Genomic DNA, 17,001 nt, shown 5'->3' on the forward strand with positions numbered 1-17,001 from the left:
ACTTAACTGAAGACATGACTTGCCAAACAACATGTTACCCAGCAACACTGATCTAATAACAAACACCAACCTGTCCATGCCAGGCATAGTGCAGGATAATGGCGGAGTTGGGGTGATTTCCCAAAAAGATGGGCATCAGGGTGGAGATGAGCTCGTGGCGCAGTGTGTGCCACGAGGTGGTAATCTGCAGTAACGCCAGCACCAACATGTCGGGGCAGTGTTTGATCGGGAAGCTGAACAGCTGCTTCACCTGCTCATACTGGCCCACCTCAGACAGTCGAAGCAGACTCTCCACCAGATCCAGACTTTTCCTGTGAAGAATTACAAAAAGATGAGCGCTTTGGCAGAGTTTTAAAGTGTCGTGGTAAACTTGATTTGAAGTGATGGATTTTTTTTATTTATTCATTTTTAACGTGAACACTTCAGTACACACAGAGGTCCAACTTTGCCTCCAGTTTAAGAGCCCATCAAGGACACCTCAATTACATTTTTACTGCTTTAAAGCAAAATCTGAAGCCACAGTAAGAAAAATACGCAACGGCACACCGTTCTGCAGAGGCAAGGTGATATTCAATTTCCATACCATGTGGCAATCTCTCTATTGTCATCCTCTGGTGGGGCCTTGAGGATGTCAATGGCCACAGTGTGACAAGGGTAGTCAGCAAAGCAAAACACGTCTGGGTTCATCAGGGAGTGTTGAATGAATGACAACTGGAAAAAATACAGAAAAGATGCATTAAACTACACAAATCTATTCCAACTTGACAAAGATTCCTCTCATAATTTTCCCCAAACACCTGAATTTTTACCCTCTCGATGAACATAAGTTACCTGTCCCTCAGCATGTTTCCAAGGCCGATAGATGAGATCCACAGGAAAACTTTCAATGCCCAGCCCTCTCTGGATCCCATACACCACTACCTGCAGGCCTTTGCTGTCTCGGATTATAAAGCCCGGGTGGTCCAGTTCATATGTCACCTCTTTGAAGTTGAGATTGGGATTCTAGGGTATAGGTTAAAAATAAATAAATAAATAAGCAGTGAAAATTCAGTCATTAAAAAGGATTTTTTATTTTTGTTAAGTTTTCCATCTCAGCGTTTCCTGGAAAATTTCTGGTTTTCAGATGAACTGACAGTTCACTTACCACTTCTTTGACAATGTCGATGAGGACCTCAACGTTCCACGTATGTGTCTGCGAACCATCGTTCTTATCTTTCCCATCGCTCCAGATACCGCTTCCTGGAGCAGAGATAGACTGCAGAAAGAGGAAAGCCATCAATCATCCATCAAAATCTGTGTTTGAGCCACCGTCTCCACCTTTGTCCAGTACCATGGGACAGAGTGCACTCACATTTAAAAACAAGAGAAGAGCAAAGCAGGTACGCCTGGGCTTTGATAAGGTTTCTTTTTAACATTAAGCCCACGGCGTGAAGGCTTAACTAAGAGGGACAGAAAGAGCCGAGTGTCGAAGGTGAACTGCTACATGCTTACAGAACACAGCATCAGACAGAAGGGCTGCTCGGCCTTGTATGATAACAGGGTACTCTATTCGACTTCATTCTGTCAGTTAAGGCCGACTTCAGCATGAAAATAAAACATGTGCACACGGAGAAGCTGCCTGACATTGAGAAGTCCACAGCTGTGCTAGCCAAATCTTTAACTGGTTGATAATAAAACAGTGTGAACTGCTAGACTGTCTCCTGCACTCAGCAAAAACAACAGCAGTTTGAATCTTCATGTTTGCACTTACAGTAGTTCATGGCAAGTCTGTGTGAAGAGAAACTAACTATGAAGCAAACCAAACAGCGTTCTTACACTTTCCTGTCCCCTCCATCAAATAAAGAGTCTCACCTGTAGTGGGATGCCGTCAGTTAGACCAGAGTGGGTACGAGCCATCATGCCCAGGACCCTGGCTACCTGGCTGGCCGTCACCTCTCTCACCCCATATTGAACGATTATGTTTCTGCACTCGTCCAGACTGAAGAGAGGAAAGAAAAGGTCAATGTTGCCTACAATCCGTCATTACTGAGCACTCGCATGTAATTTCAGACCAGAACTTATATTAGGACAGGATTAAGTAATAACTCACTTTGAGGTTTGTGATAAAGCGTGTTCAAACAATAAAAAGACTGCCAGTTTTCTTTCATATTTATTTAACACAATTTACCAAACACGCAAGAGCTTCTTGGTGCCAACACACGGTCGTTCAAATGATTACTTAGAATTTAGATACAAGACAAATAACTGTAGTCACAGGTTTATTTCTTTTAAATCACTTTGTTCACACAGTTTCAAACAAGCCACACTCACCTAGCACAGAAACCATAGCCAACTTCTTGAATGAATTCTGCAAGAGAACTCTCCATCCTGGTCTTAGCTAACTCCCCCGAGTCAGGTAGGATCCTGTCCATGAGAATGTCCCGTTTTTCAGGGTACAGCAGTGGTGCGAGCACCACAGGACAGCGCTCCTGGGGGAAATCTGACAGCAACACACAGAAAGCGTGGCAGAGTCAGATTGGGAAAACAAAACTGGCCGTTTCACCATATCGAGTCAGTCTGCGTGCATATTTAAGATTTACAATCAGCCCCCCCCCCCCCCAACTGATCCTCCATACCTCGGCAAAGTGTTTTGAGGAAGGCGTCAATCTGCTCTTGCCCTACCCCACTGGCTCCCTTCTGTCCAAACAGTAGATGGGAGAGCAGTAGGTGCAGCACCTCTATGGCAATGTCTTGGAAGCCACCTTCTTGGTTTCCTCCAAGATCTGCGTCAACGTATGACCGCAGGAGGTCTGGAAGTTTCTGCTTGATGAACTGAGCAGCTGAGAGAAAAAAAACAGTTTATCATGTGCTTTCCTGTGTACTATGTTTGAAAAAAAAAATAAAAAAATCATTAGGTGCAGCTAATGTGAAACATTTAAGTGATTAAATGTTCAGAAGAATGATAGGGACAGTACGCCATGCCTTCCAGAAATGACTGCAATCAAAGCACACAATGCTCCTTAATGCATCTCCGCAAGAAGCGTGTTTGTGTGCAAAAGAGATGAACTGAAATCTTGAAACAAAGTCAAGCTTTCTCTGCATTGGTAAGCGTGTGTGTGACAGGTAGAGCTGCCACGATTAGTCGACTAGTCACGATTACGTCGACTATCAAAATCGTCGACGACTGATTTAATAGTCGACGCGTCGTTTGAAGCTTTGTAAGATCCCAAAAGACGCAGGAATAAGTAGCAGGATTTAAGAGTGTAATAACGAACTGAAACAGAAGATGGCAGCACTGCATGTACAAGGATGCCAGCTGCCGTTAAACCCCGAAGAAGAAGAAGCAGTGTCCCAGAATTCATAGCGCGGCCCAGCTCAGTTTCCAACAATGGCGGCAGCTAGTTAGTTTTAATATTACTCTTATTATTCTTTCTGGGTCACAAAATAAACGTTTAACATATTTTCAGGCGAGAATGTAGCTGTGTAAACCTCAAATATCTGCTCAGTTTATCAAGACACCGCATATTTTCAAAAGCGCTCCGACGTTTTCGGAGACGTCTGTTACCCACTAGCTCGATAGTTAGCCGGGGGCTAGGCTCACTAGAGCCATGAGAACACCGTAAATCGGTTTGGCTGATGCAAAACGAGGGATTTAGGAGAATGATCAACACCCTAGACAAACGCTACACAGTGCCGTCCCGCAACTATTTTTCTATTGTTGCACTACCTGCTCTATACACGCAGCATCGAGCAACGGTGGAGACAGAATTTCAAGCAGTACAACATTTTTCGGCAACAACAAAACGTGAGACATTTGTTGTTTTTATGTTTATTTATTGTTTTTATGTTCAATCTCAACTGTTACGAAGTTGATGTGCAGTTAATAAGTGCAATAAATATTTATACTGGAAAAGAAAATCGTGAGAGAATCATGATCTCAATTCTAAGCAAAAAAAATCGTGATTCTCATTTTATGCAAAATCGTGCAGCCCTAGCTGGCATAAAGAATGCAAACTGCATACCAGCAGCAGACTACCAGGCTCATTTCAGCCAAGATTTTAAGACAATTCAGGAAGAACAAGCATGAAATGTATTAGTTCATCTTTAGAAATACAAGATTTGTTGGAAATATAACCGTTTGTTCACTTTACTGACAAATACTGCTAGAAAAACACTGTTTATTCACTGGGTTTAAATAAATGAAGGTGTGCTAGAAAAACTTACCAAAGCCACGAAGGTCTGTGTTGCTGGAGTTGAGCAGAGCAAGGCCAAATATAACCTGAGGGGTAAAAAAACAAAACACTTAAAAGGAGAGCCTAATGTTTGCTTGATTTCATACAGAGAATCTTTAGATCAAAATTTAACTTTATGTTCATACAAGTGCCAAAGCTACTATATTGCATTTACATTGTTTTCACTTGATCCTTTACCACCTAGTGTCATCGAGGCCACTTGTCCTTAATTTGTCATTTTTCGCTGAAAAGTTACAAAATACATTCTCATCTTTCAGGAACTACTTAAATTTTCTATTTAGCCCAGAATGGTGGGAGCTACAGTTAAGTAAATCATTGCAAAGTTGACTTCTGTCTGTTCAGACATCAGCATATGTGAAAGCTTTGAAGCTCGTCTTCTCTTCTTTCCAAAACAGTTTGAATTTTGTTTAAGGGAAAAACTGTCTCGGAGTTAGTCATTTAAAGAATGCTTGTAAAATGGGCTCGCTGATGGGCCAATGGTTTAAAATAAAGAAAGAAATAAAGTTGATAGAGCGGGCTTACCTCTTGGACTTTGCTGAGCTTAAGAACTTTGCTCAATTGAGTGAATAAGTGAGCAGATGGCTTCAAACTCTGAAAGACAATTTAAATCAACAATGAAAACCGGTTGTTATCTTGTGTTTCACCTGAAGGTTGAAATACAATTGTTAGTATTCGTAAACACCTTTAACATGTCGGTACAAACATGGGTGTCTCGAGTTTGTCTCTCAGCTACTTAACCCTTTAAGACCATAGAACCAAGTTCGCCAGAGCTTATCTTTATATTTTTCATGCTGTACTGCCAATTTTGGGAGCACTTCAAGTTGCTACGCATCAATACAACCGTTATAGCCCAAATTTTAATAATATGTCTGCATTAAATCCATAGGAACTACAGTGGGGCAAAAAAGTATTTAGTCAGCCACCGATTGTGCAAGTTCCCCCACCTAAAATGATGACAGAGGTCAGTAATTTGCACCAGAGGTACACTTCAACTGTGAGAGACAGAATGTGAAAAAAAAAAATCCATGAATCCACATGGTAGGATTTGTAAAGAATTTATTCGTAAATCAGGGTGGAAAATAAGTATTTGGTCAATAACAAAAATACAACTCAATACTTTGTAACATAACCTTTGTTGGCAATAACAGAGGTCAAACGTTTACTATAGGTCTTTACCAGGTTTGCACACACAGTAGCTGGTATTTTGGCCCATTCCTCCATGCAGATCTTCTCGAGAGCAGTGATGTTTTGGGGCTGTCGCCGAGCAACACGGACTTTCAACTCCCGCCACAGATTTTCTATGGGGTTGAGGTCTGGAGACTGGCTAGGCCACTCCAGGACTTTCAAATGCTTCTTACGGAGCCACTCCTTTGTTGCCCGGGCGGTGTGTTTTGGATCATTGTCATGTTGGAAGACCCAGCCTCGTTTCATCTTCAAAGTTCTCACTGATGGAAGGAGGTTTTGGCTCAAAATCTCACGATACATGGCCCCATTCATTCTGTCCTTAACACGGATCAGTCGTCCTGTCCCCTTGGCAGAAAAACAGCCCCATAGCATGATGTTTCCACCCCCATGCTTCACAGTAGGTATGGTGTTCTTGGGATGCAACTCCGTATTCTTCTTCCTCCAAACACGACGAGTTGAGTTTTTACCAAAAAGTTCTACTTTGGTTTCATCTGACCACATGACATTCTCCCAATCCTCTGCTGTATCATCCATGTGCTCTCTGGCAAACTTCAGACGGGCCTGGACATGCACTGGCTTCAGCAGCGGAACACGTCTGGCACTGCGGGATTTGATTCCCTGCCGTTGTAGTGTGTTACTGATGGTGACCTTTGTTACTTTGGTCCCAGCTCTCTGCAGGTCATTCACCAGGTCCCCCCGTGTGGTTCTGGGATCTTTGCTCACCGTTCTCATGATCATTTTGACCCCACGGGATGAGATCTTGCGTGGAGCCCCAGATCGAGGGAGATTATCAGTGATCTTGTATGTCTTCCATTTTCTGATGATTGCTCCCACAGTTGATTTTTTCACACCAAGCTGCTTGCCTATTGTAGATTCACTCTTCCCAGTCTGGTGCAGGTCTACAATACTTTTCCTGGTGTCCTTCGAAAGCTCTTTGGTCTTGGCCATGGCGGAGTTTGGAGTCTGACTGTTTGAGGCTGTGGACAGGTGTCTTTTATACAGATGATGAGTTCAAACAGGTGCCATTCATACAGGTAACGAGTGGGGGACAGAAAAGCTTCTTACAGAGGACGTTACAGGTCTGTGAGAGCCAGAGATTTTCCATGTTTGAGGTGACCAAATACTTATTTTCCACCCTGATTTACGAATAAATTCTTTACAAATCCTACCATGTGAATTCATGGATTTTTTTTTTTTCACATTCTGTCTCTCACAGTTGAAGTGTACCTCTGGTGCAAATTACTGACCTCTGTCATCATTTTAAGTGGGGGAACTTGCACAATCGGTGGCTGACTAAATACTTTTTTGCCCCACTGTACATAAATTGCAAAAAAGTGCAATAAACTACAAAAAAAATGGAAAAAAAAACAAAACTATTTTTTTTTTACATATATTTCTAGTTAGAGAAATTTAAGAACTTTATCCCCCAAAACTGTAAATACAAAAAAGTTGCACAAAATGGTTTCCAGAGGAAATTTGTGCTTCATAGTTTTATTTTTGAGATGCACCATTTTTTTATGGACTGCAGGAAAAACCAAAATAAATATCGTAATGCAAATTTGCAAAAAAAACAAACAAACAAAAAAACCACCAAACACACAAACAAACAGCATGTGCATCAAAAACTATTTCCAGCAGTTCCAAGAAACAATACAGAAAAGCATAAAGTCAAACAGGACTTTTAAAAACACCAGTATAGGCTTATAAGGCCCTGAAGGTAAAAAACAAAAACTGTTTTCTGCAAAAAATGACAGCACTTCCGGTTTTGGGCAGGTAATGGCGGATATGTGATAGTTCGCGCTGACGTCTATTCCAATGCAGGAAGTGTTTTGAACAGCTGATCGGATCGGCAAAGCCTGTTTCTGGAATATTATGTATTTGTTAGCTTGCTTCCACCAGTGTGTGAATGTGAGAGTGAATGAATAGTGGCATTGTAAAGCGCTTTGGGTGCCTTGAAAAGCGCTATATAAACCCAATCATCATCATCATTATTATTATTATCATTATTATTATTATTGTTGTTGCTGCAAGTGCTTTTTACGCAGTTTCTGCAAAGCTTTATGTGGAAGGAAACTGACCTAGGACAAGCTGATGGCACAAGATGTAAGTACAACTCCTCCGGTTTCATATGCAAAAAAAATTACTGCGCTAGCTTACGTGGTTGCAGAGCTACAGGAATTTAAAAATAGTTACACAACATGGAGCGTGCCCACTCCGACCGGTCTTAAAGGGTTAAAGCCCAACATGTAAAAAAGTGGTTTAATAGATCAAGAGCTTATCTTACTGATACGCTGACATTTCAGCATCTTTCCTTACCTTCTGGTAGTGCAGGGGATTGTCGATGGCGTAGCACAGAGTAGAGATAAAATTTGGTTTTGATATCAGCGACACACACTCCTGGATCAGAAACTGTGTCTTTGACAGGTTGGAGGAAAAAAATAAAAAAGTTTAGGGTGAAGAACAAAATCAGAAAACTCATAAAAACAATAACCAGACTAAGCCATTTTAATTAATGTAACTTTCCTAACAGAGTTACCAGTGACTTATGAAGTATAGGTTTCCCCACTTACAGGGGCACAAACAAAGCTGCACAGAGACCGCGGTGAGCTGTCAACACACCAAACTGCATCTCGGAGAAAGTGTATTCTGTTTTTTAATAACGTCAAAGACACAAACAACGTGCATTTCAGGGGTTTAAGCTAATTTTCTGATTATAATAGCAGTGTCCTAAGCAAGGATTCATCTTTCTTCTGCAAGTTTTGTTTGCCCAACTCCACTATTACCAAATATGAAATGTATAAGATTGTCATTAAACATAAAGTGTGAAGGAGTTGATGACAGATGCTTGTGTCTTACAGCTTACAACATCAGAGCTCAGTTAATAAGTTACTGTCAAAGTGAAAAGAAGGTACTTGTACTCTTGGACAGCCACCCACAGTGGACTCACACTTTGCTGCTGGAAGCTGATTTTATTACAATAGTTGCTCCAACAGTTTAAAGGTAATTTCAAAGGAAGATGTATTTTCATGTTTTCATGGCCAACAGCTTTCAGAAAATGACAGATTTAATAACAAACGCTAAGTTCACAAAAGAAGAAGAAAAATAAATATGATACTAAACAGGAATTGATTACATCAGCCTTCTACGTATTACTGGGGCTCCAAGAAGCAACAGCAGTCCGACTCTCAAGAAGAGATGTGAAACTAAACCAGAGGTTAAAACGGATCTTACCAAGTGAAACCATTTTACATTTTAGTTTCCATATTGCAACCCCCTAACCCTAATGTTTTGTTTACACCATTTTTATTCTTTCCAAATAGAGTCTAGTTGAAATTCGAGCAGGATAAATTTTTCTCTTCATTTCTGCCAAATTACTGCTGTAAACACAACCAATAATAAGTTAAAGGAAAGTTTCAGGCAACTTTAAAAGACTGATTATTTTCTGAAGTTGTTTGGAGCGAGAACAGAGTTTCTGGTCATCCACTGCTAAAAGCTTACGTGTCTGTTTGATGTTGGATGATCTGATATCCTCGTGTTGGTGTTGTTCCCAGACCATCATGAAAATGTTGTTCCAGGTTCAACATTGCAAGTGACCAATCACATTGTTGTGACGTTATTCTTTTGCGCGCCAAGCCATTCGTGCATTTATGAAATTCCAATGTTGCAAGGACAATATCAATTCTGCTTACTGTTTATTAAAGGGTCAGGGTCCGTTGATCGGCGGACAGAGGCGGTTTCTCGCAGCTTAAGTACAGTTTTTTGTTTTACGCCGGTTTTTCCCGAAGTCGCAAAAGTATGACGTCACAACATTCTGATTGGTCACTTGCAATGTTGATCCTGGAACAACATTTAGTATGATGATCTGGGAACAACACCAACACGAGGATATCAGATCGTGCTTTGATGTTAGTCATCAAGTAAGTAGATGGCAGTGCAAGGGTCAGAGTCTGTAACTACTGTATTTCTGACACGTCAAACGCCTATATCCTTATACATTACATTAACTGGTGTTCAAAATGGAGAAATTGCAGCCAGCGGTTGTATATTTACAGTTATTATCACTACAGCAAAACAAAAGACCCCCAATGTTGCAAAGGCAGTCTAAGGAGCAAGCACAGACAATTAGTATCAGCCCCATCTCCATCCCTAAGGTCTAATATCTCAACTCTCACAGAGTTCACTGATGCCACATGTGTTCACAGCTGTATAGAATAGAATGCCTTTTACTGTCACGATTCTCACGTACAATGTGATACAGAGCATCTCCTACCCAATGCAAACATGTGGGAAAAGAAAGGGGTGTGAGGTGCACAGTTCTGCAGCACTATATACACATGAACAGTAGTCAAAAAAAAATATAAAAAAGTAAAAAAAAAATACAAATCTGCAATAAAATAAATAGTGTTCTAAATTTATGTGCAATAAGCCACACTGTAAATAAAGTAACGCATAGTAGTGATGGTAGTCTGTTTGAAGTCGTTGGATTGGGGGGTGAAGTGTGTGGTCAGTGCATGTGTGAGTTCAGGGTGGTTATGGCTTTTCTGTAGTGCTTGAGTGAGTCATGCTCAAAATACTATGAAAGGAATGGGACATTTTGCTTGGAAACAACATCCCCACTGAAATTTAAAAGAAAAGAGGCGCTGTTACTTTGTTATTGGTCCTTGTTTCTGTCATTCTAGCGGTAATAAATGTCAAAGAAAAATGCCAAATTCAAAGAAAGCAATGAACATATCCTGTGTAAACATTTAAATTTTAAAAACACCATGCTGCCATTTGGCAGCCAATTTCTTATCTACATGCTCCATGGAGCATGTCTTTATGGATCCAGCAATTTTTCAGGATCAGGCCTTAAAAAAAAAAGAAAGAAAAAAAAATACCCTTGCAGAAACTGAGGTATTCTTCCTAAACAAAGTGTGTGTATGCTGTGAACAAACAGCCACCTTGGAGGATGTCAGTGAAAACATATCAAAGGGTAACAACAAACAAATTTAAAAACATTTAATTAAAATGCCACACCGCACCTCCTTAGATCCCCCATCAAAATCTTTTCCAAGTACGAAGAAGTTGAGATAAGCAATGGTTGAGCAAACTGAAGAACAAACACGAACACTCGGCCACCATGTTAAAGCTAAGTGTGTTTTCCACCTAATGGCTCTGCGCACATCCCTTCTAGTAAGACGAAAACCTGTCAAAACCCACTCAAGAGTTTTGTTTTGCTCCTCTGGCAAAATTTAGCTGCAGCCTTATATGACAACAGCACATATGAAAATCCAGAATTCAAACGTCTCAAATTTAAAGTTACCTGGTGAAAGTCCTTGCCACTGCTTTTACCATCGCCACTGAAATCCACATGGGAGAAGAGACAGCGTAGTAGATGCCTGTCTGCCTCAGGACCGTGACGATTTACAATCTGGGAGAGCACATGAAACACACCAAAATGTCAGAACATGTCACACAGACCATCACAGACACACTAAGCCATATAAAGTTCAAGTTTTCATAACAATGTGGCCACAAGTGAAACATCAAAACGGCAAGACCGTGTCCTCTTTGCTCCTCCTTTCACCGAGGGAAAAAGAGCACTGCCCAGCTGATCCAATAGTATCTTGAAAGTGAGCCAACTTAAACTTCTCTGATACGCAGACCCTGATCAACATTGGGCAGTCCTAGCGTATTAGCATCATAAAATTTACACACACACAGCTCTCTAAAACAGAAGAAAAATGCAATTTTTTGTTTAATTAAGGTTTTAAACATCTACAACTTTAAGTGAATAGAATATCTTGTGGTGTTTAAGTATTCCAAGATATCTGTTTGCAAATTTAAAATTAAATAAATAACGGTAAAGACTTTTCGCTACCACTCACATGCTGTATTTCCTGCTGGCTGGCTCGGTAGTTTTTCTTTGTTAAATTGTCCACCAGATAGCTGATTTGAGACAAAGCCAGCGAGAGCGAGTCAAGATTCATTGCTGGTTGGGGCGGAAGCAGGCGGCCGAGCACGGCGCAAAATCACCATTATTCCCCTTTAGTCACTTCAGTGATAAGTTACTTCTGCTCCCCCCCCCCAAAAGGTGTGAATAATGTTGACTTCCAAGGTAATGGTGGGTGGGTGGCTCCCGGTGCTAAGTAGGTAGAGTCTTTCAGTTTAAAATCAAGTTCAGCATCTGAAACAAGAAAAACAAACACAAAAATCACTTTGAAATATAAGAGAGAAACTTACTTTTGAGCTGCACTAAACTTTATGTGCAGCCTAGGTGCCACTAATGAGGCCTACTTGAATGACAGACCCAACAATGCAGTGAATAACTGCATGGCTACTTATCTGCTAATAAATTCAGAAACAACAGTGAAAGAAGTTACTGCCACACAGTTTGGTACAACATATGCACTAAGATTGTATAGGGTTGCATAAACTACACTAGGCCTTAAAAACACCGTAATGTTTGGAACAGAGTCACTCCGGTTTGGTCACTTAATGAAATGCCCCCCAAAAAAGTACGTGGCGTTAAAAGCAACCAGCCCTGAGTTTACAATGAGAAAAGGACAAGTGTGGAAATCACACACTGAAACAAAGAGCAGGCTAACGTAACTTACCAAATCTTGGAGAGTACCTATGCGCAAGCATGAGACATTTTTATGAGCGTTAACAGATTCATAATTTACCCAAACGTCTTAATATGCGAATAAAGACAACGTTTAAAAAATGTCAAGATTCAGGGACTCGGTTCATGTAGCAAGTAGTGAAACATGCCAAATACTCGAGCTAACTATCACCATGACGCTGATAAACACTTGCTACGGAGCAGTTAGCCCTTATGTTCACCGAATATTAGCTTCGTATTAACATAAAACATGAGATGTATTATTGTTTACTCAGCCAAGTCTAAACGGGAATTTAAATCGGATCGATACCATTCGTCGCTGATTAAATACCAACATTAACCCATTACCAGCCCCGGGTGCGAGAGTACAGGCTAATGCTATCTCATTAGCAATGTGAAGCTAACGGCAACGTGAGTCCCGTTTCATGTTGGTTATTGTTATACAGCAGAATCGAATAAAATGGCATTCCTTTTACACATTCAGATACAAGTTGTTTATGTAAGCAACTACTAAGGTTTGGAACGCCACATTTGGCCGGAAGCCTGAAGGCCGCGAGCGCAATACTCGGACGGGTTTTGCGCGATCATGTCAGCTAACGTTAGCACTAACCTTTTTAACGCTAGCCTCGCTCTCTCTTCGGGCTCCGACTAGTTTATGGAATCGCTAACACTTTACTTAAAACTGCTATCTTCGGACATAACGTAAATCTCACGTGTTACCTGAACAAATACACGTATACAGCGGTACCTTCGCTACACGAAAAACTTTGCTAAATTATGGAATTTTTACTTTTTTGCGTTCACCAATATGACAGCTGTTTCTCAGCAAGTAGACCTCCCCCGCTCCGGGAGCTAACGGCTATTCTCCGTATTAATATCGCTGCTTTTGTGCCAATTTCTCAACCTAAAGCAATCCACGATCATTTGTTAAATACATCACAAGCCTCACCGTGCTCTCAATAAAGTAATTCAGATCCTCATCTCTTTTTGTTTCTCGGAACAAACTTGACGAAATGGAAGGGTTGCCGTGCCTTCAATTCAGTTTGATTTTCAAAATAAAATGGCGACTATCACCGCCGCGGCGCGCTCACGGTTCGAGAGAGACGAGTGCGTGAACTTATTCGCGCGACACACACCTGAAACCGCCACATATTCAGTCTGTATTTTATTCATTTAAAACGATAAAAGAGAAGAAGTTATATACGACAAACAATGAAACTGGCGATATTAAAAATATCTAAATAAAAAGGTTTGCTGTGCAGATTTTTTCCCCCTAAACTAGGAAGGAATACATTTTAAAGGGACCTGCGCAAATTTCACACGTGAAGGTGAGCAGGCTGGTGCTCTGCAGCCTGTGCTTTCTGTTTCTTTTGTAATGATGAAAACGATGTCACTGGGGTTGTAAATTCAGGGACATGGCAGACGATTTGGGTTTCATTAGGTTGTAAATAAAAAAGGATGGTACGGCTAAACAAAAAAAGATCCCACCTATAGCCTGCAGGGTTGGCCAGATACCTACAAGGTTGGTCTGACTACAAGCAGGCGGAAAGGCAGTTTGGTGTCAGCGTCAATGTCAAGAAAATAAATGAGATATAGATTTCAGGTGGCACAGAAAGTGGGGAAGCAGGTGTGAAAATGGTCTCCAGCAAGGATTTTACCTGGAGCCAAAACACTTCCTTCCTTCCTTCTGCAGATGTGTGGTTCGTGCATCACTATGTGGTGTGGCGGCTGCTCTGTGACAGGGAAGAAGACTCTACTGAGGGTGATGAAAGCTGCACAGAGGATTGTTGCCAGCAGCTTCACCACCACCACGGACATCTACATCAGCAGATGCAGGAAAAGTACCTGCTGTATCTTGAAAGAGCCTATAGTCACCCAGGACACACACTATTATTGTCCCCCTCCCCTCAGGCAGGAGCATCAAGAGTAGAGTTCCCAGACTAAGAGACAGTTAACACGGTTGAACTTTGGTGGTGCTTTCTATCATCTGCTACTCCCAACCAAAAGCAACAGATATGAGCAATCGCCTGTCTTTGTGCTATTTGCTGCACATGTTGTAAACATGTTCAGTTCCTTGGTTCTGCAAATATTCCTCTTGTGTTCACATTGTTGTTGATCAGTACAGGTGTTGGAATGACAATAAAAATCCTTGAATCAATCCTCAAAGTTTGGATAGCGTTAGTTATCTAACTATCCAATAACATAAATAGAATTATATTGAAAATATTAAACAAGATAAAATCAGTTTTTATTCATAGCTTGGTATTCTTAAGGTGAAATCTTACCAAGTCTTGACATAATACAACATGTTAGCTGTATAGTTGTCCAGAAATGGTAAATGGCCTGTATTTATATAGCGCTTTACTAGTCCCTAAGGACCCCAAAGCGCTTTACACATTCAGTCATCCACACATTCACACACTGGTGATGGCAGCTACATTGTAGCCACAGCCACCCTGGGGCGCACTGACAGAGGCGAGGCTGCCGGACACTGGCGCCACCGGGCCCTCTGACCACCACCAGTAGGCAACGGGTGAAGTGTCTTGCCCAAGGACAAAACGACCGAGTTGGTCCAAGCCGGGGCTCGAACCGGCAACCTTCTGATTACAAGACGAGCTGCCAACTCTTGAGCCACGATCGCCCACAGAAACCTCTTTGGGTGCTCCCATCTTGACTGACAGGTATTGTTTCCTTCATCAAAACCAACATTCATTCGACTGCCAAGTATTCAACATCTTTTTTTTTTATCGAGTCCTTGTTTTTTTGTCTAGAGTTTCACATTTTGTTGAACACAATGAATTTGAATTCATGTTTTGAAACACACTTGCTCGGGGACTCAGAGATGCTTTCTTTCTAGGAGATAAAGGAGGACAATAAATCCCTTAATGAGCAGTTTTAAGATCAACACAGGAAGGAAGTAGGGGGGAAAAAAGCTTGAAGGAAAACACAAGCTTCTAATAAATCATCAGTAAATATAGGGCTTCATACTAAAGCTCATGTGGTAACCCTGGAAGTCCTTCTGAAAAAGAAAATGGTTGAAAAAGAGGGGGGGGCAATAAGGACAAAAGCTTCGAACTGGAGATGCAGTGGAAATTAAGAAGGCTCTGCTCTGTGACAAACAGTTTAAACAACAGGAGGCGTGCCAGGAAAAGAAAAACAGGGGTGAACTCTGAGTCAAGTCACGATAGCACACTTAAAATAATAGTTGATTCTCATGCCATCATGAAGACATATCTTCATTAAGGTAACTAAAACATACATATGTATGTTATTAGAAAAGGTCATAGATAGACTTTTCCCCGTGCTGAATAACAGCAAATTTGAAAACAAAATTGGCCAAGAGACACGTGCCAAGGACTGATGGACTTTGATACAATTGCCAAGGGTAATTTTTAAAATGTTGAACCTCACTGAACCATCAGTTACTGATGATATGTCCTCAAATCGAGATTTGGAGATGAACGGAATATAATGTGATCATTGTACTGACGTGTGCAGCTGTCTCAAGGTATCTTGAGGGCTGCATTGTCAGTCGTAACCTATATTAACCTTTCCAGAAACAGGCAACATGGGACTATACACACCCAAGTCAGCTGCACAACTCAGTGCAGCTGATTTGGAGTCTCCTGGGACGGTACTGTCAGATACACCCTGGATAATAGTTTCAGGATATGGAAACAGAAGAATATGGAGATCCAACCTGGTTCAGTTCAATTCGCTTTTATTTATACAGTGCCAAATCACACCAACAGTCGCCTCAATTAGGTTTTTTTATTGTAAGGTAGACCCTACAATTATACATACAGAGAAAAACCCAACAATCATATGACCCCTATGAGCAAGCACTTTGGTGACAGTGGGAAGGAAAAACTCCCTTTTAACAGGAAGAAACCTTCAACAGAGCCAGGCTCAGGGGCGGGGCCATCTGCTGTGATTGGTTGGGTTGAGAGAAGGAAGACAGGATAAAAGACATGCTGTGGAAGAGAGACAGAGGTTAATAACAAGTATGATTCAATGCAGAGAGAAGAAACACCCAGTGCATCATGGGAATCCCCAGCAGCCTACGTCTATTGCAGCATAACTAAGGGAGGATTCAGGGTCACCTGGTCCAGCCCTAACTATATGCTTTAGCAAAAAGGAAAGTTTGAAGCCTAATCTTGAAAGTAGAGATAGTGTCTGTCTCCTGAATCCAAACTGGAAGCTGGTTCCACAGAAGAGGGGCCTGAAAACTGAAGGCTCTGCCTCCCATTCTACTTTTAAATACTCTAGGAACAACAAGTAGGCCTGCAGAGCGAGAGCGAAGTGCTCTAATAGGGTGATATGGTACTACAAGGTCATTAAGATAAGATGGGGCCTGATTATTTAAGACCTTGTATGTGAGGAGCAGGATTTTGAATTCTGGATTTAACAGGAAGCCAATGAAAGGAAGCCAAAACAGGAGAAATCTGCTCTCTCTTTATCTTCGGTTGTCTTCCTTATCTGTAACCACAGATGGCATGGCCCTCTCCTCCAACCCACAGTACACAGTATGGTCGTCACATCTTTCGAAGCATAACCAAACCCATTAACGTATTTGTTTCTAAGCAATCAAAGCTTTCTCTAAAAGATAAAAAGAACATGCAGGTGTGCTTATGATTCACTGAAGATCAGACAGGCTATTATCTGTAAAGCCACAGGCAGATCATTCACCTGGATTGCTGAGTGTTGATTAAAGTGAAAAATCCTAAAGTGGTATCCTCACAGATGCTTCCAGCTTCCCTCTTAATTAAACCAACCCAGGTATTGGTTTTTTGTTTGTTTTTTTGTGATACTCAGTTTTTACTTTACTGCTGTCACTTGAGTGAACCTGATATGCAAGGTCAGGGTTTGTTTGTGGTCACTGTTTTTTACATGGATAATTTTGAAAAGGAGTACTGCTAAAAAATGTCAGCGAAAGAAAAACTAAACAGGTAATGAAGAGGAGAGGAGGCAAATGAGTGA

At 41.2% G+C, this 17,001-nt stretch overlaps 1 protein-coding gene across 2 annotated transcripts in view; it reads right to left on the reverse strand.

The window, feature by feature from the left end:
* cnot1 (CCR4-NOT transcription complex, subunit 1) overlaps positions 1-13,133 on the reverse strand; it is a 30,917-nt gene extending 17,784 nt beyond the window's left edge. For both annotated transcript variants that reach the window (XM_082542576.1, XM_082542575.1), the window contains exons 1-13: positions 12,971-13,133; positions 11,285-11,583; positions 10,720-10,827; positions 7,734-7,832; positions 4,755-4,823; positions 4,204-4,258; positions 2,616-2,819; positions 2,311-2,479; positions 1,852-1,978; positions 1,145-1,255; positions 832-1,002; positions 584-711; positions 71-311 (exon numbers count right to left, since the gene is read on the reverse strand). In XM_082542576.1, the coding sequence (XP_082398702.1) occupies positions 71-311; positions 584-711; positions 832-1,002; positions 1,145-1,255; positions 1,852-1,978; positions 2,311-2,479; positions 2,616-2,819; positions 4,204-4,258; positions 4,755-4,823; positions 7,734-7,832; positions 10,720-10,827; positions 11,285-11,386 (1,584 nt within the window). In that variant the 5' untranslated portion in view covers positions 11,387-11,583; positions 12,971-13,133. The remainder of the gene's footprint in view (positions 1-70; positions 312-583; positions 712-831; positions 1,003-1,144; positions 1,256-1,851; positions 1,979-2,310; positions 2,480-2,615; positions 2,820-4,203; positions 4,259-4,754; positions 4,824-7,733; positions 7,833-10,719; positions 10,828-11,284; positions 11,584-12,970) is intronic.
* Between the last annotated feature and the right edge of the window lie 3,868 nt (positions 13,134-17,001).

The sequence above is a fragment of the Aulonocara stuartgranti genome (genome assembly GCF_965226115.1).
Source record: "Aulonocara stuartgranti genome assembly, chromosome: 7".
In the NCBI taxonomy this organism is placed as follows: domain Eukaryota; kingdom Metazoa; phylum Chordata; class Actinopteri; order Cichliformes; family Cichlidae; genus Aulonocara; species Aulonocara stuartgranti.